We start from the raw sequence: 27,845 nt of genomic DNA on the forward strand, positions 1-27,845 counted from the left end.
CAGAGAAATCCATATGGATAGTGGTCTTTGTTTTATGCAGAAACCAACACATTGCTAACAACACCTGTGAGTGTTTACAGCTTTATTGTTGGGAGATGCTTGACCATCCACCTTATATGCCTGACCTGGCATCCAATGGTTATTATAAAGAAGCATCTTTCCAGAAAACAATTTGCAACTGACAGTTAATTGCTGCAACCAGTTAAGTCTTGGCTCAAGCACTTTGGCATGGAGTTTTGCTGTGCCAGGTTCAATATGTTGGTTGCAAAATGGAACAAATGACTAAACAGTTCTGGATTCTGCCTCTGGTTGGGGTATAAGCACAGACTGTACATTACATATTTTTAATATAGGGCCCTGTATGGAAATTAATGTATAATTTCTTACCTTCTTATTTGTTATACTCGTAGTTTTATACAAATAAATGCATTAATATACCTGAAAGTTCATGTTAACTTATATATACTATATATAGGAATATCCATATAGAAACATGGTCCCTTACATAAGCCATGGTTTCTCACAGGTTACATAATTTGGAAATCAAATTTTTAAGAGCATTGTCTTTGTTTGTGATAGGTAACACAATGGCATGACACAGCTGGTACTTTATAGCTCTTTTGTCCTATGTTTAAAATTTGATTGATGTTCTTAGTGTGTGGTGTTTCCATGTTCTCCTAATGGTTTCATGTGTTTAGGGGCTCTCCAGTTCCCTCCCACCTCTCAGAGCTTGCTTGATTATGCTAAATTAATTATTTAATGAGAAGCTGTACTGTATATTGTCAGTCCCAACATGGTTAGGATGAGGTCCGGGTGAAGAAGTCGATCTTCATTGTGTTATTTTTTGCATTCACTTTGCAGTCACACAATATGGTACAGTATTTCTTCTCATTGTTCCATTTGATTCCAGCTAATGTGATTCGTGAATATCTTGATTTATCATGATGGATCACTTGCAGCCACGTATACACTCCATCCAATTTCAATTTATTTACTCCTATTGCACAAAGCAATGTTTAAGCACTACATTTGATCTTATAATACATTTTAAATGTATTGCTGTTTGAAAAACAGAACATATGAGTTTTTATACTTCATGACTGAGATTTTAAATGGGCTGTCCAGAAAAGGTTTTACAGATCAGACCACAATAAAGGAAACCACCACCATTTCCTTCCTTTGATATAATTTATCTCTGTCCTCAAGAGGTGATTGAGCCTTTTCTTGTCTTTGATGCATGAGATAGTAATTAGAGGGACATCACACAAATTACTGACATCAAAATTGTTCTTACTACAGTGCCATAGATAAATCCCATAGATAAATATGGAAATTCCATAGTTGTACTATGGTAGCCTTCTTAACTCCAGAAAGTGTTTGTGTAAATATCCAATAGAGTTTATAGTAACCAATTCCATGTCTCTTGGGAAAATAATGATGTATGATGTATGATTTAAACAAACAGTGACTAATAAAGGTACAGGGGATATGAAAAAAGTGAGATAACCCCTAGTTTCATTAGCTCAATTAAGGGAATAATTAGAATCAGGTGTTTGAATAACTACCTCAAGGAGGGGTTATGAAAGACACACCCTATATAAGTTCAGAATCCTTACTAGTTTGGTCTTTGCCATACAGGTTTGTAGAAAAACATCATTACACAATCTAAGGAAATGGCTGAGGACCTCAGAAAAAAGAGTTAGTTATGCTCATCAAGTTGCTCATAAAGAGTTCCAAGTATTTGAGGATCTACAATTCCACTGTCAGACCTCTCAGTCCTCTCTCCAATCTCTCCAAGATAAACCAGAAAAAGAAGTAACAAAGAACCCCAGAGTAACATCCAAAGAACAGCAGGCCACTCTTGCCTTGGCTTATGTGACTGTTCATGACTCAACTATCAGAAAACAACTGAACAAGAATGGTGTTCATGGAAGGATAGCAAGGAGAAAATGATTGCTCTCTAAAAACAATGTTGCTGCCAGTTTGAAGTTTACCAAAAAGGCATACAGATGATCCACAATGTTTCTGGACAGACAAATCAAAGGTAGAACACTTTGTCCTCAACAAGACATTTTATGTTGGGAAAAAACCAAACACTTCTTTCAAACAAAAGAACCTTATCCCAGTCATCAAGAATGGTTGTGAGAGAGTGATGATTTCGAGCTGCTTTGCTGATTTTGGGCCACAGGGCTTGTACAGGTTACCATTAAGAAACCATGTGAATGCTGCCAGACAATACATCACAATATGGCATTGGCCAACAATAGAATTGACATGATCAAACTTCAAAACCAACTGATTTACAGTGCCTTGCGAAAGTATTCGGCCCCCTTGAACTTTTCAACCTTTTGCCACATTTCAGGCTTCAAACATAAAGATATAAATTTTTTATTTTATGTGAAGAATCACCAACAAGTGGGACACAATTGTGAAGTGGAACGAAATCTATTGGATTTTTGAAACTTTTTTAACTAATAAAAAAATGAAAAGTGGGGCGTGCAAAATTATTCGGCCCCTTTACTTTCAGTGCAGCAAACTCACTCCAGAAGTTCAGCGAGGATCTCTGAATGATCCAATGTTGTCCTAAATGACTGATGGTGATAAATAGAATCCACCTGTGTGTAATCAAGTCTCTGTATAAATGCACCTGCTCTGTGATAGTCTCAAGGTTCTGTTGAAAGCGCAGAGAGCATCATGAAGACCAAGGAACACACCAGGCAGGTCCGTAATACTGTTGTGGAGAAGTTTAAAGCCGGATTTGGATACAAAAAGATTTCCCAAGCTTCAAACATCCCAAGGAGCACTGTGCAAGCAATCATCTTGAAATGGAAGGAGTATCAGACCACTGCAAATCTACCAAGACCTGGCCGTCCCTCTAAACTTTCAGCTCAGACAAGGAGAAGACTGATCAGAGATGCAGCCAAGAGGCCCATGATCACTCTGGATGAACTGCAGAGAACTACAGCTGAGGTGGGAGAGTCTGTCCATAGGACAACAATCAGTCTTACACTGCACAAATCTGGCCTTTATGGAAGAGTGGCAAGAAGAAAGCCATTTCTCAAAGATATCCATAAAAAGTCTCGTCTAAAGTTTGCCACAAGCCACCTGGGAGACACCCCAAACATGTGGAAGAAGGTGCTCTGGTCAGATGAAACCAAAATCGAACTTTTTGGCCACAATGCAAAACGATATGTTTGGCGTAAAAGCAACACAGCTCATCACCCTCAACACACCATCCCCACTGTCAAACATGGTGGTGGCAGCATCATGGTTTGGGCCTGCTTTTCTTCAGCAGGGACAGGGAAGATGGTTAAAATTGAGGGGAAGATGGATGCAGCCAAATACAGGACCATTCTGGATGAAAACCTGTTGGAGTCTGCAAAAGACCTGAAACTGGGACGGAGATTTATCTTCCAACAAGACAATGATCCCAAACATACAGCAAAATCTACAAAGGAATGGTTCACAAATAAACGTATCCAGGTGTTTGAATGGCCAAGTCAAAGTCCAGACCTGAATCCAATCGAGAATCTGTGGAAAGAGCTGAAAACTGCTGTTCACAAACGCTCTCCATCCAACCTCACTGAGCTCGAGCTGTTTTGCAAGGAAGAATGGGCAAGAATTTCAGTCTCTCGATGTGCAAAACTGATAGAGACATACCCTAAGCGACTTGCAGCTGTAATCGCAGCAAAAGGTGGCTCTACAAAGTATTAACGCAAGGGGGCCGAATAATTTTGCACGCCCCACTTTTCATTTTTTTATTAGTTAAAAAAGTTTCAAAAATCCAATAGATTTCGTTCCACTTCACAATTGTGTCCCACTTGTTGGTGATTCTTCACATAAAATAAAAAAATTATATCTTTATGTTTGAAGCCTGAAATGTGGCAAAAGGTTGAAAAGTTCAAGGGGGCCGAATACTTTCGCAAGGCACTGTACCTCGTAGTGGCTGTCCACCTATTGACTGCATCAACTGGTGGTAAACAGTATCTTGAGAGACAGGTTCCTGAATCCAATACCTTCATCAGGCTACAGGAATATACAGTATGCCTAAGCACGGCACTTATCTTATGGCTTGGGGACCTTATGTTGTTCTGCCTAAAACTTTCCAATGTCACCGACAGGAACACCCTGATGAGACAGCAGTATTCACATATAGAGGTTTATTCCATGCTGAAAAGAGAAAAAAAGAAACACAACGTGTGAGACAAACTGAAGAAGGCTCCTCAGTGGAAATGTTGTGTTTCCTTTCTTCTCTTTGGAGCATGGAATAAACCTTTAACTTCCTTTGTAGCCTACGCATGCTGACGCAGCTACCTACTTGAACTACTAGTAGTCACACATGATACCCACTGAGGTTCCTGCACAGAATGTCTGGCAGAAGAGGGCTTTCTGCAGAAGAAATAGAACTGCATACCCCAGCAGATTATGAAGTAGCATATCAGACATCACATACAGTATTAAACAAAAATAAAAGAACAATTAACAGCAACAAAAACAAAGTTAACAGGACTAACTCAGTATTGAAGCTGAAAACAACTGATGTGAAATTGCTTTTAATTTCATTTTAATTTCATAAAGACCCACAGGTCACATGACCTTAACTTTATTTTGATTGCTTTAATGAAAAGATTACTTGATGGTTAATTTTCTTGATTGAAATATAATACTCCATTTGATTTCAATCATCTGTTTTTCATTTATAATTGCATTTTGTGTTATAATATACTATGAGACTAAATCATTTTTTTCCGTGAGCCAGAGTACAGCTGAGGTGCAAGAAGAGAGAACACTAAATTGCTTTATTCACAGATGAATGTCATTTTGCACTTGACAGACCTGACCAAAGACAGGTGTTTGGAGAAGTTGGGGGAAATTTTATACTGACTGTTGATGTTTAAGACAAACTAGATTGGCTGTGTAAGTGTGATAATGCACAGAGGAGTCATCTTTTAACACAAATCCACCTGTGGTTCAGGTTGAGAGCGAATGTACAGTACTTCTCATCAATGCATTGACAAAGACTCAAATTTTCTTTCTTTAAACCTGTCCCTGGATTACTGATTTTTGCAAAATGTAAAAAATGTAAGATCATGCAATATTTGGACAGGTCAACTACTGTATGACAACTCTTCAAAAACAATGGTGAGATCTTGCAATAACTAGTATTTAAAACATTTTTGGGACCAAACTGCCAGTGTCGTTAACAGAAGACAATATAGCCAGAGAAAATATTCCTCACTCATATCTGAGCAGAAAGAATTGAGAAAAGTAAGAGTGAATGAAGAACAAGAACATTACAGCATATGGGAAAGTACAACAACTTATGCTTTATTTGGACAATTAAGAAATCAAACAGTGATGAGAGAAAGTTTGAAATTTCAGTAAAGAAAACCATAAAGAAATGCAACAAAGTACAGTAAGTATAAAAAGAAGTATTGTAAATAGGATATGACAGAATAGGTGGAGAATGGATGGCAACAGATTCTGAGATGCAGAACAGATTTATCCCAAGAGTGAGTAAATCAAAACCTAAAAAAACCACTAAGAGTACAATAAATTGAAAGAAAAGGTAAAAATATACTGTATATACTGTACTGTAAGAGAGCTTAAAAAGAATATTGCAATGGAAGCTAAGATAATAAATGCACTTTAGGTTTTCAGTTCAATAACAGGAAAAGAAACATAAGGAATAAGTAAAATATATCCTGGACAATAACGGTACACTTCTACCTTGTCTACTGTAGGTACCATTGTTTAATACATTCTAGACAATGGAAGGAAAGTGGCTGATGTAGTGAAAGAATACTATATTTCACTGATGTTCACAAAGCAAGAAATTAAGAACATACCTCTGACAGTGGAAAGACAAATGTTTTTAATAAATAGTCCTGACATACAGTAGAAGAGAGTGACAAAACTGAATCAGATAATTATAGACAAATATGCTAACTAAATTAGAGGATCACCTTTTTGAAAATATTGTCCAAGGGAATAGTGAACATGGATTTAGAAAATTCACGAACTTCACGATCCTGATTCTATAGATGTCTTTGAACAAGCAATAACAGTAGTCTATACACACAGGACATAGTGTATGATGTGGAGAATTTCGATTTCAAGATTCTAAAGATTCTAAGCAGGAACTACATTATTTGGGAGAATCTGTATGTTTGGATTAAAAATTGGTTGATACAGGGTACTCTTAAGGCATGAATGCTCCATGTGGTACAGAAATGAGTGCTGTACCATAAGAATCTCCAGTATTAGGTCCACTGATCTTCCTGAGCATGATCTAGATTTCAGTGTAGTTAGTAAATTAGTCTGCAGATGATTTCAAAATAGGAGAATTAGAAAACACTAAAGGAACTGCAACAATATTTAAAAGAAAAGATAAAATTCAAGACTTTGAAAACAAGGGGCATAAGATTTTTAATATAGACAGGTGCAGAGTACTACATAGGTAGGTTCCTTTTCAGGCCATAAAGGCCCATGGGGAATGGGGGGGCAAGGGCCACCATTTTTCTTGGCCATCCAACACTGGAAGTGGAGGTGATGTGGTCAGCATCACACTCCGGCTGGCCTATTACCCCCAGAAGGATAGAAGGATTAATCCCCGGTTCTAATTTGGAAAGCAGGCTGAGTAAACCTGGGAGCTTTCTGGAAGGAAGTAGAAAAAGCTACAGTGTACATTACTTGGGATTGAATCTGGGACCTTCCAGTCAGGAGCTACTGTAGATGCCCTTGCCGTCTGAGCTACAGTACCACAGCTCCTGAGTACTACATGCTGATAGCAAAAACATAAAATATAAATAGAACATGGTGCATGCTGATCTTGAAAAGGCTACTTATGACAAAAACTTTTAAAACATATCATCTGAAGGACAATGTGGGGAATCAATAAAATGACACATAAAATATTAGTAAATAGTCAAAGCTTTTAGAATTTAAATCAAGGGATATTTTGTATAATTGTACAATGCACTTGTTAGATGTCATTTAGAATATTGTCTAGAACTGTTGTTACCTTATAAAAGATCAATTTAATCTTATAAAAAAGATGCCACAGCTCTGGAATTACCTCAGAGATTACCGAGATAAATTTAGGAGCATACTGTAAGTGGATGTCAATACTGAAAAGTTGAAGGAATAGAATATTTTTAGTTCTTTAGGGTATTCACAATTTTCAAAGGCATTGACAAAGTCAATTCAGTGGACTTAAAATAAAGAAGTAAAACATGAACTAGTGGAATCAAGTGAAAGTATTAAAACATAACAGACAGCACTGCTTTATGCAAAGGGTCATGTCAGGATGGGACAGTTGCAAATTATTCTGATTAATTGTTTTCCTTGCTTTGTTTCCACAGGGTGTGTTATTGGTTTAGAAAGCTTGAAATGTCTGTGATCACTGTAAAGTACCTTAAATTTAGCAAAGATAGAGTGATTTTTTCAAATATTTATTACTTTTTTATTTTCTTTCAACTGAGTGTCCTTTAGACTTATAATGATTTTTAATTACTTTATGAAAGCAAAGACATTAACTGAAATGGTTTTCCCTATAATGAATTCAGACCTCACCACCCCGACAGTTTTAGTATACTTGAACAGTTGTAATTACAGTATTACTTGATTAATGCTCGAGGAACCCATACCTAATATTAACTTTTTTATATTTTCATTTTGACAGTGAGTCAAGTTTCATATGCAAGATTTATCATGTTTTTTTTTTTTGGCTTGGTGAGTACAATATGGTTAATAGTATGTGATTAAATCTATTAGACCTTAGTGTGGCATTTCTTTCTTGCAACACTACTGTATGTACTGTATAGATGCCTTTTTACTAGCTGCTCAAAATCACACTGTCATCTTCTTGCAAAATGTGGATTTAACAAAGCTGCTGAACTGTTTATATTGGCAGTTGGGTTTAGCCCTAATCCTTGGGTATCCAGTATATATATTTCCAATATATATTTCCAACATGTCGTATGTGAACTGTATAGAACTATATTGATTCCAATGGTATTAGAAATATGAATCCAAATTGAACTGAACAAAGGTAAAAAGATTAGCCCTATCTGGTGTAGTGTGCTCTCACGAGGCACCAGTTCTGTAGGGGTTTGGGCATTTACTGGGACAATTTTAATTATAGCAATAAATCACGAAATTGATTCTTTTAATGGCCTTAGAATCCAACCATGCGATATAACTCAAACAACGCACACACACAGGTACTAATACACGAGGATACATTTATTAATACATAGAATATGCATGTAAACCTAACAGATGTTATCGTGAGGGTTATCAGAATACAAAAGATATATATTCATTCAGTTACGAAGAGTTACACAAATCAAGAGGACATACGTTCGGTATATCATTAATTTAGACCGTTTCATAAATGAACTTGGTTATAACTTCTACATTGGATACTCAAAACAAGTACATAACTCTTAGGAATTAAATTGATATCAACTGGTTGGGATAACAATTGAATTCTCGAGCTGTAATGCATTGAAGTTGAATACTCATCCAATCTCTGGGGATTCAGATCTCCTGCGGGCTCTCTGGCTCCAGGCTTGCGACGGTGCGCTGCTGATGCTCTCTGAAGACCGGCTAGTTAGTGTTGGCTTTAACCAGCAAAGTTTGTGCACAGGAGAAAAGATGACTGTGGGTCCCAGCAAGTCAGGAAGAGAACCGGTTCGTTCCTGATGAAGCGCTAGTTCTGAATAGTGATTCAGCTGTCCACAGTTCCGACCTGTTCACGAGGCTTGCTGCTGATGCTAACGTCGGGTGGATCCTCTGGTTACTCTCTGGCAACCTCTGCTCTCGACTCTTAGAACAAAGGAAAGTTCTGGCACTCGGACACACTGGCCGTTCCGTGGTGGTCCGGGCTGAGTCTCAGGATGGTCAGGAGGCGCGCTGCGAGAATGTCCTGCCCTTGGGAACCTTCTGCTCCTGGGCCGTACTGCCCTGGAATTGTCTCGCACACCTGGAATTCTCCTTAGAATTCTCCTTAGAATTCTCTAGAATAGTCTTGGAGCTCTGTGTTGCCTGTTTTTACCTGGAGGAACTTCAGCTCGTTCCTTGGCTGAAAGTTTCATGGGTATCAAAGTTCCACGTGGGTTACTCGGCCCTACCAGTCCCTGATTGGTTGATCAAGGTGAGATATGAGTCACTTACTCCTGACACCTAGGAATGCAGTCCAGATGTCCATCTGGCACTCCCTAGACAGATAGGCGCCAATGGATGACCATTGATCATGATAGCCAGGCTTAGATAAGTGCATCCCCATTTGGGAGCTGTCCCTTATCCAAAGAAACCTTAAATCAGCCTGCATGAATAGCTTCTCTGTGGCTGCACCACAGAGATGAAGAGAGAGATGGGGCCTCATTTGGGAAAGCACAGCAACACTTAATTCTGTCTTATTAACAAGCATTGCAGCTACACTGGACTGATTAAAGTTGAAGTCTCAAATGTATTATCTATCTACTGTAATCCAATGATTGCACTACAATTTATTGAGATAGAATAGAGAAATTGCCAGGATTTATTTAATGTTATTGGGGTGTATAAGTGGATTGTCAATCCTAACAACCAACTGGATCTACTGTACTTGCTGTATTTTCAAGTATATCTGGGAAGTCTTACATATTGCATGTGCTGCTGCTGGAGGTGAATCGCCTACTGTTCTTTATGTAAGGGGGCAAATTGTGTAGTTTAGAAAAATCATTTGTAGACTCCTGTTGCATTAGTGTTCAAATAAAAGATGAATGAGGTTACAGCAGGAAATCAGAGCTGGAAAATGTCCTAACCTCATCAAGGACGACGTTTTGCCCTCAAGTGTTATAAGGTCCCTTTCATGTTTGATAACTCTCTGAATTATTTGAAGCCTTTTGAAGTTGTGACCGCAGTGACTGTTTAGCTGCTTCAGTGACCTTGAAGTCCTTTATCACTGAAGGTCTGGTTCTATAAAATGAATTCGATGCTATCAAATGTACCACCTACATTTTCAGATCACAAAACCAATGCCATTTTGCCTGATAGCTAGTATACCCCTCCTCTTATGTTTCTGCCTGAACTGTGTAATTGAAAGGTGGTGCTTCAGGGACAGATCATTCTAAATCCTTTTGTTAAAAAGAATGGTATGGTTTGAAAGCAGCTTTCATTTTTTGTGCTATCTTCAGAAAATGTGAAGGATGTTTTGTCATTTCTCTTTAGTTAACCAACTTTCTAGTCCCTTGTACACTATTGGGTTCTGCCCATAACAGTTCTCAACCCATGAGTTGTTTTTACTGAACACTGATACTAAATGTCATATTTTTGCTTTTAGAGTTATAACTGAAGTGGCACATGTGAGAAGGGGCAGTGGTAAAAGCCACATACAGAAAAGGCACCCAATACATACGTTTGCTGGTCATTTCTGGAAAAAAAAAACATAATTATTCAGAATCATACTGTATACAATATTGATGTTCAATCTTTTTGAGGATGAAATGAAAAGCAATACAACAAAGTAGCAATATGTAGCTTTGTCCTATGGTGCAAATGTCTCATACTTTCATAGTTACAGCCTCTCCTGTTTCCACATAGAAAGGCCCAAACCTGTCAGTGCTTTTATACAACAAAGTAAAGGTTTTAAATTCTAAGAATACATGTTCACAAAAATACCAGGTACTGTAGCTTTGAATAAATGCTGCCTTGGTTTTAGATCACTAAAAATTACAGCAGTGGAAAAACATACAATATAGTATGTCTTAGGTTTGTACTACAGTATATACAGTACTGTACCATTGAACTCCTGTCTTGATATGTGATTAAATGTCCACTAGATTACCTGTTGAGAAAGTCTGTAGAGACAGCTGAATGTGGTTAATGAATTTCAATTGAGTAAAACAAACGCACAGTATAACCATTAAAATTCAAATACTATTTTTTCTGGCACAAAAACAAAAGCCCTTTATGCAGTAGGTAATCTAATCCCAAAACCCATTCAGTATACCATTGTGAACAGTCCTCTATGGGTCTTTTTTCTGAATTTGTATTAAATACATTCATGCAATCACTCAGAGGGTTTTGATCATAAAAAAACATTTTTCTCAATGCTAATTTAAATAATTTAAATTGAAAGTAGAGAAGATTGGAGCTACGTTGTTGTCTCTAAATATGGACTTTCAGAGTTCAGGAAGATGCAGACAAACAGAGGTCATTGCCGATCACAGGTAGAGAGGAGGCTTTTGAATAGAATGCAAACTGTTCATTTTAATGTCACATTTAATTTCTACACAGAACATTTAAAAATGCCTGCTGTCAGTGACTGGACAATCCTTAAGGTATAAATCACAAAGACTGCAATTTATTTAAAATCCAATCAGTTGTGTGATCACCAATCTACTGTAACTTATTTTATGCAACTTGTTGATTGTGTGATTGATGAGGAAAAAGGTTGAATGCAGAATCATAAATGTACTCAAAAAATGTAAGCAACACTAAATGTACTCAGAAAGCATAACCATTGCAGATTGTCATTTACTGTGGCTCCCAGAACATGTTCCTGTTATTAGAAATCAGAAGGTATAGCAGTGTATCCCACATCCATTCTTGGAGTATCTGTGTTTTGGTTTTCATTGCAATAGTTTCATTCATGAGACTATTTCATTATTTGAACTTAAAAAAAAATTAATTGTAGTGTTTAGTAGATTTAGGTCAGTGGACCAGCCAAGGTTGGAGGTTGCTGGTTGCATGTTGAGCGAAAGAGCCTTCGCTTTTTGAAGTTAGTTTATTGTAGTCTATTATTTCTTCTTATGTTGTGCTCTTTTTGTTCTTTATTATTTGTAGTAAAATGAACAGTTTCACATAAAGAGATTTTTCTTACATTTCTCTTACAAAGGAGTGCCAATACAGAGTAGCTTTCCTTTTTTTCTTGGGACGATAACATTTCCCAGGAAGATCATTTTGATCCAAATGTTTGCTAGAAAACAAAAATAAATGTACCCTTTCAGAAAAGATCTGGCACCAGTTGTGACTCCAATGCCCTGTTTCTTGACAGCAGAGCTCCCTTCCCTCTCTCATATGAAAGAATGTCTGTTATCGGATTAAAGATCAGACACTGTTACCTTTCTTCCCAGGAGTAGATGACGGCGCAGACATCCCTCGGGAGATGGTGGTTGGCATCTATGAGAGGATCCAGCAGAGAGAGCTGCGATCTAACGAAGACCATGTCACTTACGTCACCAAGGTGGAGCAATCCATTGTGGGCATGAAAACCGTGAGTGCTTCTGCTGTCTATATTCACCTTTGTACCGTCGGTGAGCTAGTTTATCAAAATGAAATGTTGCATTTAAAGGTTTATACATTTTCCTTCAGTTACGTGTTTGTCAAGAATTGCACATAGAAAATATCTTAAGAAAAAAATAAATACCATTACTTCTATTTATTATCTACACACGTAGCATTTGACCATTTTTCAAAAATAAGGGCAAAGAGAAAAACTAGCACATGGAGATCATTTTTAACTTTTGAACTTAAGGTCAGTTGCTTAATAGAGATGAAGTGTCATGTAATGTTAGACAATTCAGATTAATTCAGGCTGATTTTCTTGGTGGGGAGCCATGTTTCAGTTCCTTGGGGCTGTTTAGTTATGAACGGAGGTTCGTGCAGATAGCTGGTGAACTGGTGATTTTGAGAACAGTGAACAAAAAGTAAAAAATACAAGGTACAACAACAAAAAGTAAAGAGAAAACAATAATTTACCATTAACTGCAGAGAAGACAAGGCTTCTCTTGACACATTCAAATATGTACTATAAAGCAATTGATTATACTAGGAAAGAAATAATAAAATATGAGGCTTAATAACGGGCCCCATAAAATATCTTTAACAAGTGTGAAATCAGTTCTAAAAGTAATCATTAATAATTATTTTCCTTTTCAAGATCTACTATCTTTCCAATCTTATTGTGAGGGGGACAGAGTGATTACAGTACCTCAGGACACTTAAATGGGAGCTGTATGTCTATATCTCTGCTGTAGACACTGCTGTTGTACCTGGGAGCAAGAGATCTTACCTACAGTACCCACTCCTTTCCACCTAGCTGTACAAAAGGGTACAATGCATTGCTGAAAGTAACTGCAATGAAACAGTATCTTATCTAGGGAGTCACGTACTAATCACTCAGTTTAACACTGCAGAAATTGGGATGAGCTAGGCCTTGAAGAGCCTCTAGGTTTGAATATAGTTGATTACTAGGTTATACTTACTATCTTGTGAAAAATGTTGTTGTTTTTATACTGATAATGCTAACACTTACTGTATGTACACTTTGAAAAATCTTTAACAGCTAATTTTGTATAAATTGTTTGCATTTGTCTGAACATTTCAATGTTTTTACTGTAGAATATTAATGTGTGAGGGGACACATAATCACCATGGTAACAATTATCTCTAAGGCATTTTGTATTGAAGATGTAGGAGATCTTTCAAAGGTGTCTGTATGACTGCAACAGCCTTTACAACAAGTGGGTTTGCTCCTTTAATCCTACCTCTCCCTTGAGTGCCAGCCAGCTCAGACATTACACTCAGTTTAATCTTCTTTTTAATATAATCTCCTTTGTCTATTAATAGAGATGGAAGAGGAAGCTGATAAAAATGTTAAAAACATGCAACCTACTGTGGTTTGACGTAGCTTTAATAAGTGCTCTCGACTTCTATTTTTCTTGTTAAACTGATAATAAATAATTAATAAATATAAATACTAACTTAACACACATTTAATTAACTTTACTTTAAGTTATACTAGTTTACTTTATTTTAATTTGTCTCAATACTTATACAGATCTGAAATTGGAGGTGGAGATTGAACACAAATCTATATTTTTTAATATACAGTAACTAAACATACAGTATATGCAAAATAATACCTAGAAAGAAAAGTTTAGATTCTAATTTTGTTCCTCAATTTACTTTTTATCTGAAACACAAATTCCATTAATACACAGCAAAACTGACAGATTTCACTTCACTGTCTCACAATGTACACCTTTCACTTTATTAATCTAAGAATCTTCTGATTCCCTAGACATCCTGATGATTTTATTTCCAATTTAATTTAATTTAAACAGGGAAGACACTTTGAGATAAGCTTGTTGAAATATTTGATTTACTGTAGACTGATATATGTTAAGTTTGAAGTGGCCTTGATTGATCAAATCACATTTTTAAGCAAATTATAACAATTCTTTTACTTCTGTTTTTCTCCTATTTCATTAATTGTTCGTTTTCTATTTTATACTGAAAAAAGCGATATGAGACTTGCTGCTAACTGCAGAAGTGATTCTGTTCCTGGAGTATGAGGACTAATTTATAAACTGTTCTAATGCTGAATCTTAGCCAAGTTGATGTTAGAGAAATGATTTACAGATCATTTATGATCTCATAAATAAAGATCACGTTATATTTATAATTTCTATTGGAGGGGATTGAAAAGGCCTCCAATTAACTATCCAATTTTTTCCCTAAATAAAACACCATACTTTTTAAAAAGCCACTCAATACTTAATAAAGCTTACACATTTGGCTATACAATATCTTTCCCACAGCAATATCTAATTGGTACCCTCAGTGCAGAGTTATATACAGCATCATATCTCACGTAAGCACTGTATAAGAAGCAGTGAGCACTTCTTGTTCACATCTTGGCATACTGAATTTCTTATATTTGCATTAAGCTGTAGGAACTTGCTTCATATACAGTACAATATACCTCATGACCTTAGCAGTGTACAGTACAGCTACAGTATATAACCCCTTTACTTTGAAGCAAGTACCATCTAATCAAAGTTTCTCAAAGTTCTTAGCAAAATGCACAATATTTTATTCCTAGCCTCCAGAAAGCTTTCTTTAAAAGAATTTAGAAAATGCTAAACCTTGTGAAAAGATAGACCTATGAATTACTTTGAGGAAGCCTGCCTTACATGTTTTGTGAAGTATAAATACTGAATTATACTGTACAGATTGTTGCGTAGTAGCTTTGCGTAGCTTTTCAGTGGAGAGGCTGTACTTCCTCTGAAAATAACTATTTGATAATGTATATTTTAGATTAACAGTCTATATACAGTATACAAACCCACAATTTTCACATTTTGTTGCTTTAATGTTTTCAGTGATCACTGAGTACTATTCAGTTTTCAGTAGTAACTTATATTTATATACTGTACACAACCTACTCCACACATTCAAAACAAAGTAGTAAGTAAAAGAAGTAAATAGATAATCAATATGAAACAAATATGGAAGAGTCATGGTTGCATAGAAATTCAACCCCTTGCTGTGGCAAAAATTGAGTTTAATACTGATCTTTATAAGATCCCCTCAGTCAAACACAAATTCAACCTTGGAGACCAAAGAGTTTCAAAAACTATTAACAGAAAAAGTTATATAAAGGCACAGATCATCAGAAGAGTATAAAACCATTTCAAATACCCTTAAAATTTCTTAGAGCGTTGTCAATTATTAAGAGGTGGGTGGACTCTTAGAGGAAAACTTACCTGAGACCTAAAACTGGGAAAGAAAAATCACCTTTTAGCAAGACAATGAACCAACACAAATGTTTTTGAGTAGCTGAATCAAAGTCCTGACTTGGATCCTGTTAAGAGTCTGTGAAAAAGCTGTTCATACTGTAAGTCATCCCCAAAGCAACTTGATTGCATAATTTGCACTAAACCAGTGTATAAGGTTTGTATGCTATCAACATACACTACTTACTGTAAGTTTTTGTGTTTTTTGTGACATTTAGTGTGATTTATTATACCCTTAGAAGTGTACAATTTGCACATTCAGGATTTGAATTCAGAATTGATGGGACACCTTAGAAAAGGTATGACACTTTTGCAAGGTAAAAGTGGAGAGAAAAACTTTAAAAACACAGCTCAATGGAGTATTTTGTAAGTTGTAAATATGTTGATAGCATAGGTAGGTGCCTATGTTAAGTCTTTAAAACTCCTTGGTCTCTGAGGTTGAATTTGAATTCAAGATTCACTTGAATTTCATTTGTAATAACTCTCAGTATACGAAATGTATTTTACTGTACATACAAATATAACAATATGCACTTGCATATTATATTTACACGCATATTTAAAATCTGCTTAATGTGATATTAAAGTATACAGGCCTGTACTGAAAACACATTAAAATGACACTTAAGTATACTGAATTCACTAGTGTATAGAAAAATGGCATTTCCTTTAAATTTAATTTTCCCCTGTTAACATAACAGCAGCACCAGTGGTGTAATAAAACCAAGAACAGCTCATATTTAAATAGTTATTTCTGTACAGAGTGTGCTTTTGTTTCTCCAGTATAGGTGTTCAGGCCTCTAATTGTTTTTTTTTCCACAACCCTGACTCTGTTGTGTCCAACAAGAGCAGTCACGATCCAGGGGTGTATGAAGCTGGCATTTCCTTTATTACATATGCATATTGGAGCCAAAGCCGGTGAAGCACTGATTCAACTCAGAACCCAGAACAGTTTCAATTCAATTCCATGCCATATACAGTGTACAGTATGGTGTAAAGCCAAGGCTGTCATGCCCGACATCCCTCCCTAGAGGGCGCTCCACTGCTCCCATTATTGTCCTAGTGATTGTTATGCTCCTCAGGTGTACCCTCTTAGCTTTATTATTTAAAGACTAGCTCCTCCAGTCCTAGGGTAAAGATGTCGCGAGGCCCGCCTGGCACCAGGAAACCCTACGTCTGTCTCCTGAGGGCATAGGCCTCATTCCTGACACCTCCCGCTTTCTGAGCCCTGGGTCTGGAGGATCTCGCCCCGTCACTCTTGTACCTCCATGTCTTGTCTCTCCGTGTGTTCCCCCTTCCGGGGATTTTAACCTTGTCGCGTCCCAGGATGGATTTCTCGTTGATGGACTTTTAGACTGTACCCTGACCTGCCTTTGGACCCGTTTGGATTTGGATGCCGTTCTTTGTCTTCCCCGTTCACTGTCTCATGGATTGTCACTATTATTTTGTGCACTATTAAACCCCTGTGTGTTTCATTTTACCACGCCTCCTGTTTTCCCCAGCTCTTACCGCATCGCATAGGGTCTACTACAAGATCTGACACGGATCTCAGTCCGTGTGCGTGACAAAGGCTGCTAGCCTTGGTACGTGATAAACCATAAGAATTGTAAGAACATTCTTGGGTTCCTTTAATCATCATTTAAGCAGACATTATGTACTTCTAGATTTTGTTAATCACGGCTTAAGCAGATATCAGGCGCTCTCAGTTCTGGTCAGGCTGCCCGAAGCTGGCTCTGCCCTTCACGTTCCAGGCGAGCAGCCAGCTCATACTTAGGTTGCAGTTAGTAATTTTCCATTATTCTAACAGGGTAGTTAGTAAATGGTGTTAGTACATTATTTACACAGTAAAAGCAAACTAGTGAAATAAGGGAAATAAATGTTTGATCCCTCACTCACAGGAGCAATTTGTAGATATTGTACAACAGAAATACCAGACCTGAGTAACAAATGTCATAAATCACCGAACAGCAAAACAAAAACTTCTCAATAGCACAAAATGCCTGAAAGAACAGTGTTGACCTATATTTTGTAGAAATAACCAATCTTAATAAAAGTAAACATTGTCAAGAAATAAAATGTATTTATGGAATGTGTCAAACAACTACAGTACGTGTTGCCTAGGAGGGTGCATAGAAAGTTGGAAATCACGTTCTGTGTTTGACAGAGTACTGTATTTAGCAATCACCAGGCAAAAAAACAAAAGGGAGAGGGGGTGGAAAAGAGAGTGAGAGAAAGATGCTCAGTGTTTGCTGAAGAAAAGTGTATTTACCCTTCTGCTTAAGTGAAAGTATGCCTTTAATAACTTTGTAATAAACATAACTGTTTTTTTAATGATTAAGGTATCTAAAATATACTTTGTGGGAGTTCTTTCATTTGGAAGATTTAATTTTCCATCATACTGTACATAACTCTCTGTGAATTTCAAGGGTGAATTTTCAGTGCAAAATCTCATTATATTTTTCTGTGCTCTAAAACAAAACTGATCCAAATAAAAATTAAGCAACAATTGAATGCTTACACACACACACTGCTGTTTCAGATCATATTAGTTCATTGCTCACACTCATCTTGGAATCTCAGTAAATTTAATCTTATACAGTAGGTCATGTGTTTTTAAAGTTTGGCACCATAAGCTGTTTGATTAAGAGAAGTGTGAGGAATTGGAACAATGGAATTGTTCTAGATCTCTATATCTCTCTCTAGAGCTGGTGATTTCATGGTAGTCTGCAAAACCTACTGGCCTGGGGCTCACCAGGACCAGGATTGGAGATCTATGGCCTAGGGCTTTAGTTCTAAACATTTTTTTGGAAACCACAATGTTTCAGATGACCACACAAAAATGTATGTGAAATATCTGGTTTGGTGCCCCTCACCAAAACTTTCGGCAAAATATCGGCAAAACGTATTAAGTATTAACAGTAAATGCATTAGTATCAGGGATGCACAGGAGAAGACCTGTATGTACTGTGTTGTGCAATGTATAGTATGAGACAGGACAGGATAGGCTACAATTATGTGCACTAGGTAAAATACTTTTGCAATGCTGCAGAAAGTTGTGATTTTAATATTACAAACACATACAGGAAATGTATGCTATTTCATTAAACCCGAAGGTACAATATTGTAGCATTTTCACTTTTCCCAGCAGACCTTTGGCCCCGACACTCAGCACCTGGAGTGGCTGACCCCACAGCTCGAATCCCCAAACTGTTCCAGAGGGGAGATAAAAACATAAGAACATAAGAATGTTTCAATACAAGAGGAGGCCATTTAGCCCATTTCAAGTTAATTAATCCAAGGTTAAAAGTTAATTAATCCAATTAATCTTCCCCATACATTTTTTTGAATGATCTGGGGTAACAGCTTCAACAACAAACTCTGAACACTTCATCTCAAACATTTAGCATGTAAAATTAACACATATTATATTGTAGGGGGGATAGGAAGCATCAAGGGTCTGAAATTGAGGAAAAATTTAATACACTAGGTGCAGCATTTTCTAAAAAGTATTAGACTTACCGTAGTTGAAGAGCATTTTGGATCTAAGTTAAGACAACAAGTTAAATCCCCTCTAAGAATCAGATGAGGACAGAAAGAGAAACCTAAAAACTCTTGCCGTGTTGAGGGTGATAGTACTGTATAAACTTTGAACAAAATATCAGAGGTGTTGAAAAGTTTGCTTCTGACCCTAAAAAGGCTTTCACATCAAATAATGGCTTTTGTTACAACAAAACATGGACTTGAGAACTAGGATTCCCACTCCCTTAGCCTTGAAATGAAACAGATGTACTGTACTATTGACCCTTGCAAATTCATTATAAAAAGTGCTAGTCAAATAAAAAGTGGTTTTGACACCTGCACAAAACCTACTAATGATAATAGTGTTCTCATTCACATGATTTTCAAGGTAATGAAGTAACATTACTGTAGGTACTGTTGTGTTTTTTTTACAAAATCAGAAACACTTTAATTGATGCATATCAAATAGGCATTAATACCTTGAATTTAATTTCTCATTTGAGTAAATGTTGATACTTTTCTATTGGTCCTCATATAGTGTTTCAAGAAAATCTTTACAAAGCAGAGATCCCCGTTTATAGAAGTAGAGGCAGAACAAAAGCTTCTCTTCGGAAGCATAATTGTGTGCATTGTAAGGTACTGTATACAGTAATATAGGTTTATAATTCAGTTTATTACAATACTTGTTTTCATCTGTAGTAATGATTTATAATGTACACGCAATGAAAGTACTGAAAGGTAAGAATGTGGAAGAGGAAAATTGTTAAAGACATTTTTTATTGATTACTTCAGTTTTCAAGATGCACACTGAAAGAAAATTAACTTGTAAGCATTACCATTAAAATGCAAGTTTGAAAGTTTACTTTCGTCCACACTTAAAATGCTGAGGTAACCATAGATAACAAATACTGTATATATGCACTATAACTTGGAGATGTTTGGAAAGAAGATCACATTTTAAACACGTATGAATTGCAAAACAAAAACACTTCTATTAAGTGCTTTGTTAGTTAAACTTGTATTTGTTAAACTATTTTTTTTTGTTCTGCATGCTGAATTCACTAATCTAGAGGTATTTAATTAATTTCCATGGTGCTATATGAACAACATAACCAAAAAAACATAACAGATAATTAAAATGACATTGAAAGTACAAGTAATTAGACTTATTGGTAGTACCATTTCTACTTGTTTTTTTCTAAGGGGTAAACAAGTACATACAGTACAGTATTTATCAAGTAACCACATATTTCCATAAGTAATTGTATTAAAAATTTCAGAGGAACTACTGTATGATTGAGGAAAATTTGCTTAGTTTTTTTTACTGTAATACTTAGAATTTTTCCTATACTGAGCATTAAAAGAAGCTTATCACTTACTGTATAACTGAACAAATTCACAAAGATTTTAATCTGGAAAATCAAAAAGGTTAATTAACATTTGTAATCAACAGAATCAATTAATAATCAACAGTCAATGTGAAACTCTGAGGCGGGTAATGTGTGTGACCACTGTTGAAAGCAGTACAAGTTATACTTCTGTGACACTTTCTTTGCAAGTCTCTTAGAGATGGACAAGCATGTGCTTGTTCACTGGTCCAGCTCAGACCACATGTTCAGTGGGACTCAATTCTGGCAAATAGAGCAACCACCGGGCAAACCATCAGGCAAATAGACATTCCCATCTCACAAGAAAGCCATTGCTATGCAAGCTGCATGAAGACCTGTGCTGTCCTTTTGAAATGGTGTCATGTCAGAATGGCTCCACAGGAAGGGCAGCAAGAGAGGTCTTAGGACTTGATCAATATAGGGCTAAAAGGGCAGTTTGGTATCCTTCCCAGACCCACTCATTCTTGGCAAGGTGTCATGACACTGAGAGCCAGGAGCGCTTCTGGGTCTTGGCATATCAGTAAGTCTTTCAACTTCATAGATGCCTGCAGACTTGTAGCAACATCAGTGAGAAATGTTCCTTGAGTGGTGCCAGCTCTTATGTTGGGTACTGTAGAGCTTTTACTTTTTCAAAAGATGAATGGACGGATGGGTGGGAACCTGTTGCAATCTGTGTAGTTATAAAATGAAAATCCAAACTTCCAAAAAGAATGTTCCAAAACTGGAATCAAAATGCATCACACTGGATTCTCTGAACAAGTAATGTTAATTTAGGAAACGTCGATGTGATTTTCAGACTGCAAAATCTCCATCATTGCTTTCATTCTTCCAGGTTCTGTCTGTGCCTCACAGGAGACTTGTGTGCTGTAGTAGGCTCTTTGAAGTCACAGATGTCAATAAGGCTCAAAAGCAGGCAGCTCATCAGAGAGAAGTGTTCCTCTTCAATGACCTGCTTGTGGTAAGCTTTGATTTCATTTACATTTAATAAGCCTTAAAATTAACCCAAGCTTAGCATCGTTAAAATGTATTTCAGTGAGTGTCAGTAATTGTTTTGTGTTTAGAATTTATCACAATTTTATCACAAACTAAACTGTTGTTATGAAGTTGGTAAGATTTAATGTATACTTTTAGGAATATTAATATTTTAATATTAATATTTAAATGTATATGTGTATATGTATATTTAAGGAATATTAATAACAAATTATTTATTCCTTCATTGCTTACTGTCATTCAAGCATTTGTTCTTGAAGACAAAAACAGAATATACCATATGTTTACTCACACAATGTTTAGAACAAAATTCTTAATTTAAAACCTTATCTGAATGAAATTAGAAAATAAAAGGTACTGTATACTGTATATTGATCTGAATATAGTACTGGCTTGTATTAGGTACAATGCAATTTACAGTGCATGACAGAGTCAGTCAAAAAAACTACTCAAACTTTTAATTTAATCTTGTCTTTTTATGTCTTTATTTGCTTTTAAACACAATATGTGTTTAAAGTCACTATGTATAATATATTTTTACAAATAAAATCTAAAACAAAATGATCTGTTTTCAAATTCCTATTTATACCCAATTGCTAATAACTGTATACTGTATGTAATTAACAAATTATGTTTAGTTTTGTTATACAGTATTTTGACATTCTGTATCTAATTTGTAGTTGTGATAGCAATGTTGTAACAACATCTTGTCCAACAATGTAATCTTTCTATTTAATGAAATTGTTTGTCACAAGTTCTGTATACAAACAATATTATTAGTGCAGCAAGGCGGCACTAATGGATTAATAAACATTTAATACTGTACTGATTTGTCTGGCAACCACAAACAGCTGTAGTACTTTAAGGATTCTCTACACCACCTGTAGTATTTTCAGAACTGAGCACTCCTGCATCAGTTTTGAAAAAATAAAAAAGCCATGATGCTTCTGCTCTCTGTGATACCATGGTGCCTACAGAGGTATATCAACTGACACTTTGCACAGCTGCATGTGTTTATCACTCATTTGTAAAGAAGTTGTAGTTTAAAAGACTGATTTTCATGTTGCTATCATAGTATGCCATTTTCTACCCCAGAGAAAATTGCTGCCCTTTGGTGGTTATTGAGCACATAGTGTGTGGCACTGTTGAACTACTCATGCTTGTTAAGGAGTCTGTCCTGTTCATGTGAATCTGCCATAGTTGATTCATTCATACTTTTATGTTTTAATAACTTTCATTTTTTTCAGATTCTGAAGTTATGTCCAAAAAAGAAAAGCTCTGCCACCTACACATTCTGCAAAGCTATGGGCCTTCTGGGAATGCAGTTCCACCTCTTCGAGAATGAGTGTAAGCACCAGTTCTGTGTTGCTGTTTTATTCATTATATACTGTAAGGCATGAATAAGAAACTGTTTTGGGAAATCATTAGGCAATTTCATTTCTTTTCCTTTAAACTTACAGAGTATCCCACTGTAATATAATAGACAATAAGGCTAATAGATAATAAAACCAATTAATAAGATTTTTTTTCCCTGAGGACATGAATGTTATAACTGTTTTACCCCCAGATTATAATTGAGAGACAGCAGAATATATGATTTCAGTATGCTCTTTTCTGTTTTAATTTGTATGCACGTGATTTGGTTTTTCTGTGGGTAGTTTGTACATTATTATATTAGGAAGGGCTGCAAACAGGAATACTGTAGGTTTATCTTACATAAACTTAAAAAAAAACTTAGTGTATGTTTCTTACATACTGTCAAAATATTCTTTCCCATTTTTATACACTCTCATCTATATTTTCTATATTATCTTAGATTAAAAAAAATATATTTTAAAGTGCTATTGATAGTAGAATTAGAACCAGTTTAAAAAAGACAGATCCCTCAGTATGTTCATCTTGTTCAGGTCCAATCCAACCAATATAATATAACAGGCTCATTGTGTATATGAATCATGTTATGTAATATGAGAAATATGTAAAATCGAAAACATACATTTCTTTCATTTCATTTCTTTGTTCATAAAGATGGCATATGCTGCATGCTATCATTATATACAGTATCTCCGAATTACATTACTAACACACTACACTGTTATTCAAGTAAGCATTTCAGGTGGGTAGCTGCGTCACACCTGAAGAGGACTACATGGCCGAATCGTTGTGTTTTCTTTCTTCCTTTTTTTTCAACATGGAATAAACCTATTACTTGTGTCTCAAGTAAGCATGTTGCAAAACAAAGGAACATTAAAGATATAGTAAGATTACATTTTTATATGACTTTGGTCCTTTCACTTGCATTTTCTAAGGTGATCTTTTGATTACTAGTTCAAATTTCTAGTGGTAAAAATTTATTCTCATCATTGTTGACTCTTCATACAATTCTAAATTCTACGTTAACACATTACTGCAACTAAGCTCAAATATGTAGTCTACTTTTAAATTACTAGATCATATCTTGCAGCATTAGATTCAAAGTGGTACGGCATAACAATGCAAGAAGAATGTCTAATGTAATACAGTACTTTGTTTCATTAATGCAGACTACCACATGACTATGGAATGTTTCTTATTTGTTTCATTATTAAGATGTCACAGTTAAAGTTTCTAAAAGCCCATGGTAGCTATAGACCTCCTGTACCTGTAATTCAAATAAAAAGACACTAAAAATCATGTAAGTTAAACACTGTTGTTAAATTTCCTAACAAAACGTAGAGATACTGTATAAAGTACAGTACATTTAAAAATATGGAGTGAATTATACTTTTGTTTATTTTGTACCTTGAAAGAAACCTTGCCTTACACATGTAAATGGCACATTGACATTCGATCATGCCCTTATTCAAATCAATTCATTGTATACCTAATTTACAAAATCCAAAGCAGCTGTGTAATTACAGGATGGTCCCAAAATCATCACTAATTATATACTAATTAGTATATAACTTACACCAAAATCCTCAAAGCACTATACTTCCACAGATGTAGAAATCAATACACAATCACTTGATCTCACAAAATGAATATAAATCAAACATTCCTCATACAAAAAGTGAAAAGGTGCAATTTTAATTGCAATCTAAAAAGTGCAAGAGAATTAGTGTTGTGAATTTTCAGAGGTACAGAGTCCCTTTACCGAGGAGCATAGGAGGTGAATGCATGATTACCAAATGAGCTCTGGTTCTTGAAAATGCCAAAGAATTAGTAAGTGATAAGTACTGTAAGAGTCAAAGCTGCTTTAACTATCCCAGAAATAGGCTGTATTTTACAAATGGTAAAAGGATGATTTGCCTACAGGTATTTATTGAAACTTCAGAAAGAGTGAATCCAAAATGACAGGACAGCTACTAACCAAAGGAGAAGATAAATCTATAAAATGTAATAGGAGATTACTGCAACCAGATTCAGTTGTATTAGTATTTAGTGGATGAAGGTTAGAAAGAAGCCTGACACTTTCAAAACAAGGACACTATCATTGCAACATAAATAACAGGTCCTTTGTAGTAAATAGTAGGCATTTGTGTTATACAGTACTAACAATATTCTGTGATAAAAAGTAAATGAAGGAAAACACTAACAAGCATTGCAAGGAATTTTTGGACTAAAGCAGCTTATAGGACTCATCTAATTTTTTTCTGACTTGTGTGTAAGCCAACTGAACATACCATCAGCAGGTACAGTAACTTCTTGCCAGTTGTCTAGACTGCACACTTCACTACATGGCCGGATGCATTGTACTGTATATAAGCAGAATGTAGACATTCTGAGGTCCCAAGTCACTCATTTTAAATAAATGGCCACAAAAACAAATCTAGAGGTCAGTTTTGTGTTTACTTTTATTTTAATGAATACAAATTGTGACAATAACTAGCCTCGAAGGACTTTTATCCAGAGCTAACAGAGACTGAATTAAAAATTGTGGAAGTGCAGTTTATGGTTAAGTCCCATTTGTCTTGCGATTTACTCAAGTGTAATTACATTAAATCCTGCAGTTTGTTCCCGAGAAAAAATTTATAGACTGGTCTAAGTGGTTGTTACATCGTTGAACAGACTCCTCACACAGACTATGTTCAGTTGTTAAAAAAAGGAATAAAAATTAAACCCCAGATCCTTGGTAGTATAGGACATTGTCTCACAAAGTACAGTACATGTATTTGTATGTTTGTTTTGAAGTAATGAAGGGTTATTCTAAGCCTGTACTGTATGTTCTGCAGTTATTCTTGTAATTTATTTAAGGGGTAAAAAAAAACTGCTTTGATTTTAATGCTTTTAGTTGTTTTTATACGTAAAGCTTTTTGGTTAAACTTCTAAAGTGTTACAGCCCTATAATGTCTTTCAATCACTTTAAATTAATCTTACACTGAAAAAATTAGATGCGCAGTACACATAAAGACTCCTAACTACAAGTACTGTGAGTAATACTAAGAGTGTCATTGGTATACAAGCAGAAGATGAAGACTGGACAAATACTGTATAATAACAGAGGTGTTTTTTTCCTAACAGTACAAAATATACATAGTAGAGTACATTTTCTAACCACTTTATCCCATACAAGGCCACAGGGAAGATAGAGCCTATTCATGCAAGTAACAGGCACAAGGTGGGAAATACCCTGGGCAGTCCATCACAGGGCAGAAACAAAAGAACACAAACACACTCACATAAGGGCCAGTTTTCCTAGAAATCCATTAACCTACAGTATCTGTGTGTCTTTGGATTATAGGAGGAAATGGGGAAACACCCATGTCAACATAGAAACTCCAGGAATTTAACTTAGGGCCCCAGCACTGTATGGCAACAATGCACAGCAATGCTAATCACTGCACTACCATGTCACCTGCTATTAGAGGCTTTTTCCAGAAAAATGTTTCACTGTATGTCTATTTTCCATATTTTCACCATTCACTCCATCTTAATACTATTTTCAGAATATTAAGAGTTTTACATTTTGTTACTGTACCTTTATGAATTGGTTATTAATTTTTCAAATTAAAGTTACAATTTATTTTTTGCAAACAAAGAATGAATAGTAAAAATTGCACTTAAGGTTAATTAACTGAACAAAAATTAACTATTCCCCCTTTATATGTTCAACTGTCAGAGTTTGAAGGATTTCCATTGTGATTCATAATGTTCATACTGTAATGAATTTGATATGTTTCTTTGGTTTAGTGGTAAAACTCTTGCCTGCCACCTGAATGTTCTAGGGCTCAATGCCTGGCCAATACCAATGCAAGTTGTACTTCTAACAAATAGAAGACTTTCTTTGAAAATATAATATGTATACTACAGATTTAATTATGTTACATATCATAGTATGTTAAATTAATATTAAAATATAAGTAGGGGATTTTCACAAAGCAAAATTACTGAGCCAGATATATATTAAAAAATGGTTTATTGTTTTATAGGTTGTTTGTTTGTTTATTATTGATTTGTTGGCTGTTGTGAACGCAATATTTTTTTCATGTTTACATATGAACTACATCTATACTTGTCTTACTGATAATTTAAATCAAAAGTAATTAGGAAACAGATCATGCTTATTATAAAAAAATATATTATACACATACTGTAATGGCTTTAAAACCATACAGTACCTGTATCATACTGTTTTAAGAGCAAATAAACAGAAATAGTACAATGAAAATTGAAAATAGTCTGATTTGTCTGTGCCTCTGTAGTGGAGCGGGAAAAAATAGTTGCTTTATCTCGGGAACCAAAACAGCACAAACACCACTTTCTAACAGCTCTAGCGGAGCACATTGTTAATACTAAGTAAAATAAAGTTCTTAACATAAACATTTTCTATAGTTATTTATTATTTCCTGCATCAGTTTTGAATAATTTTAGCCCAGTCTTCTTTTTAAAACTGCTTGTTGATTCATTTCCTGTAAATTAAGGCCAATTCTCACGTCCCAATTCTCGCACTGTGCACTAAGCCCTTCCTCCAAGTCTGCACCTCTGTGATGAAGTGCAAGTGTGGACTTCAAGTGAGTGAGTATTCGAGGGTGGATTGTTATAAACAGGGTAATGGGACACCCTCGCTGATGACACTTGCTGCTTACACGGCTCAGGGTCAAAATACTGTCCATTGTTGATGCTTCTTTTCAGTCTCTGCTCGCAGTTTGATTAAATTGAATTTCATCTCATCTGTCTGTGCACAAAAGAACTGACACATCATGTTGAGCAGGCTTAACTCAAAACAGGCAAAGTAAACGAAGGAATCTTTTACAATATTGTTTATTAATGTTAAAAAATCCTAACACTTATGTAATGCTTTTATGGGCTATCAGTAGGGAGGAGAACAGAGTGATGAAGCCAATTCATAGATGGGGATAATTAGGAGGCCATGATTGGTAAAGGGTAGTGG

At 35.7% G+C, this 27,845-nt stretch overlaps 1 protein-coding gene across 2 annotated transcripts in view; it reads left to right on the plus strand.

Moving 5' to 3' along the window:
- iqsec3b (IQ motif and Sec7 domain ArfGEF 3b) overlaps nucleotides 1-27,845 on the plus strand; it is a 239,637-nt gene that overhangs the window by 193,476 nt on the left and 18,316 nt on the right. For both annotated transcript variants that reach the window (XM_088646983.1, XM_088646984.1), the window contains exons 8-10: nucleotides 12,126-12,265; nucleotides 21,312-21,437; nucleotides 22,720-22,819. In XM_088646983.1, coding sequence (XP_088503109.1) covers nucleotides 12,126-12,265; nucleotides 21,312-21,437; nucleotides 22,720-22,819 — 366 coding nt within the window. The remainder of the gene's footprint in view (nucleotides 1-12,125; nucleotides 12,266-21,311; nucleotides 21,438-22,719; nucleotides 22,820-27,845) is intronic.

The sequence above is a fragment of the Lepisosteus platostomus genome, chromosome 9, assembly GCF_059453375.1.
Source record: "Lepisosteus platostomus isolate fLepPlt1 chromosome 9, fLepPlt1.hap1, whole genome shotgun sequence".
Lineage (NCBI taxonomy): Eukaryota > Metazoa > Chordata > Actinopteri > Semionotiformes > Lepisosteidae > Lepisosteus > Lepisosteus platostomus.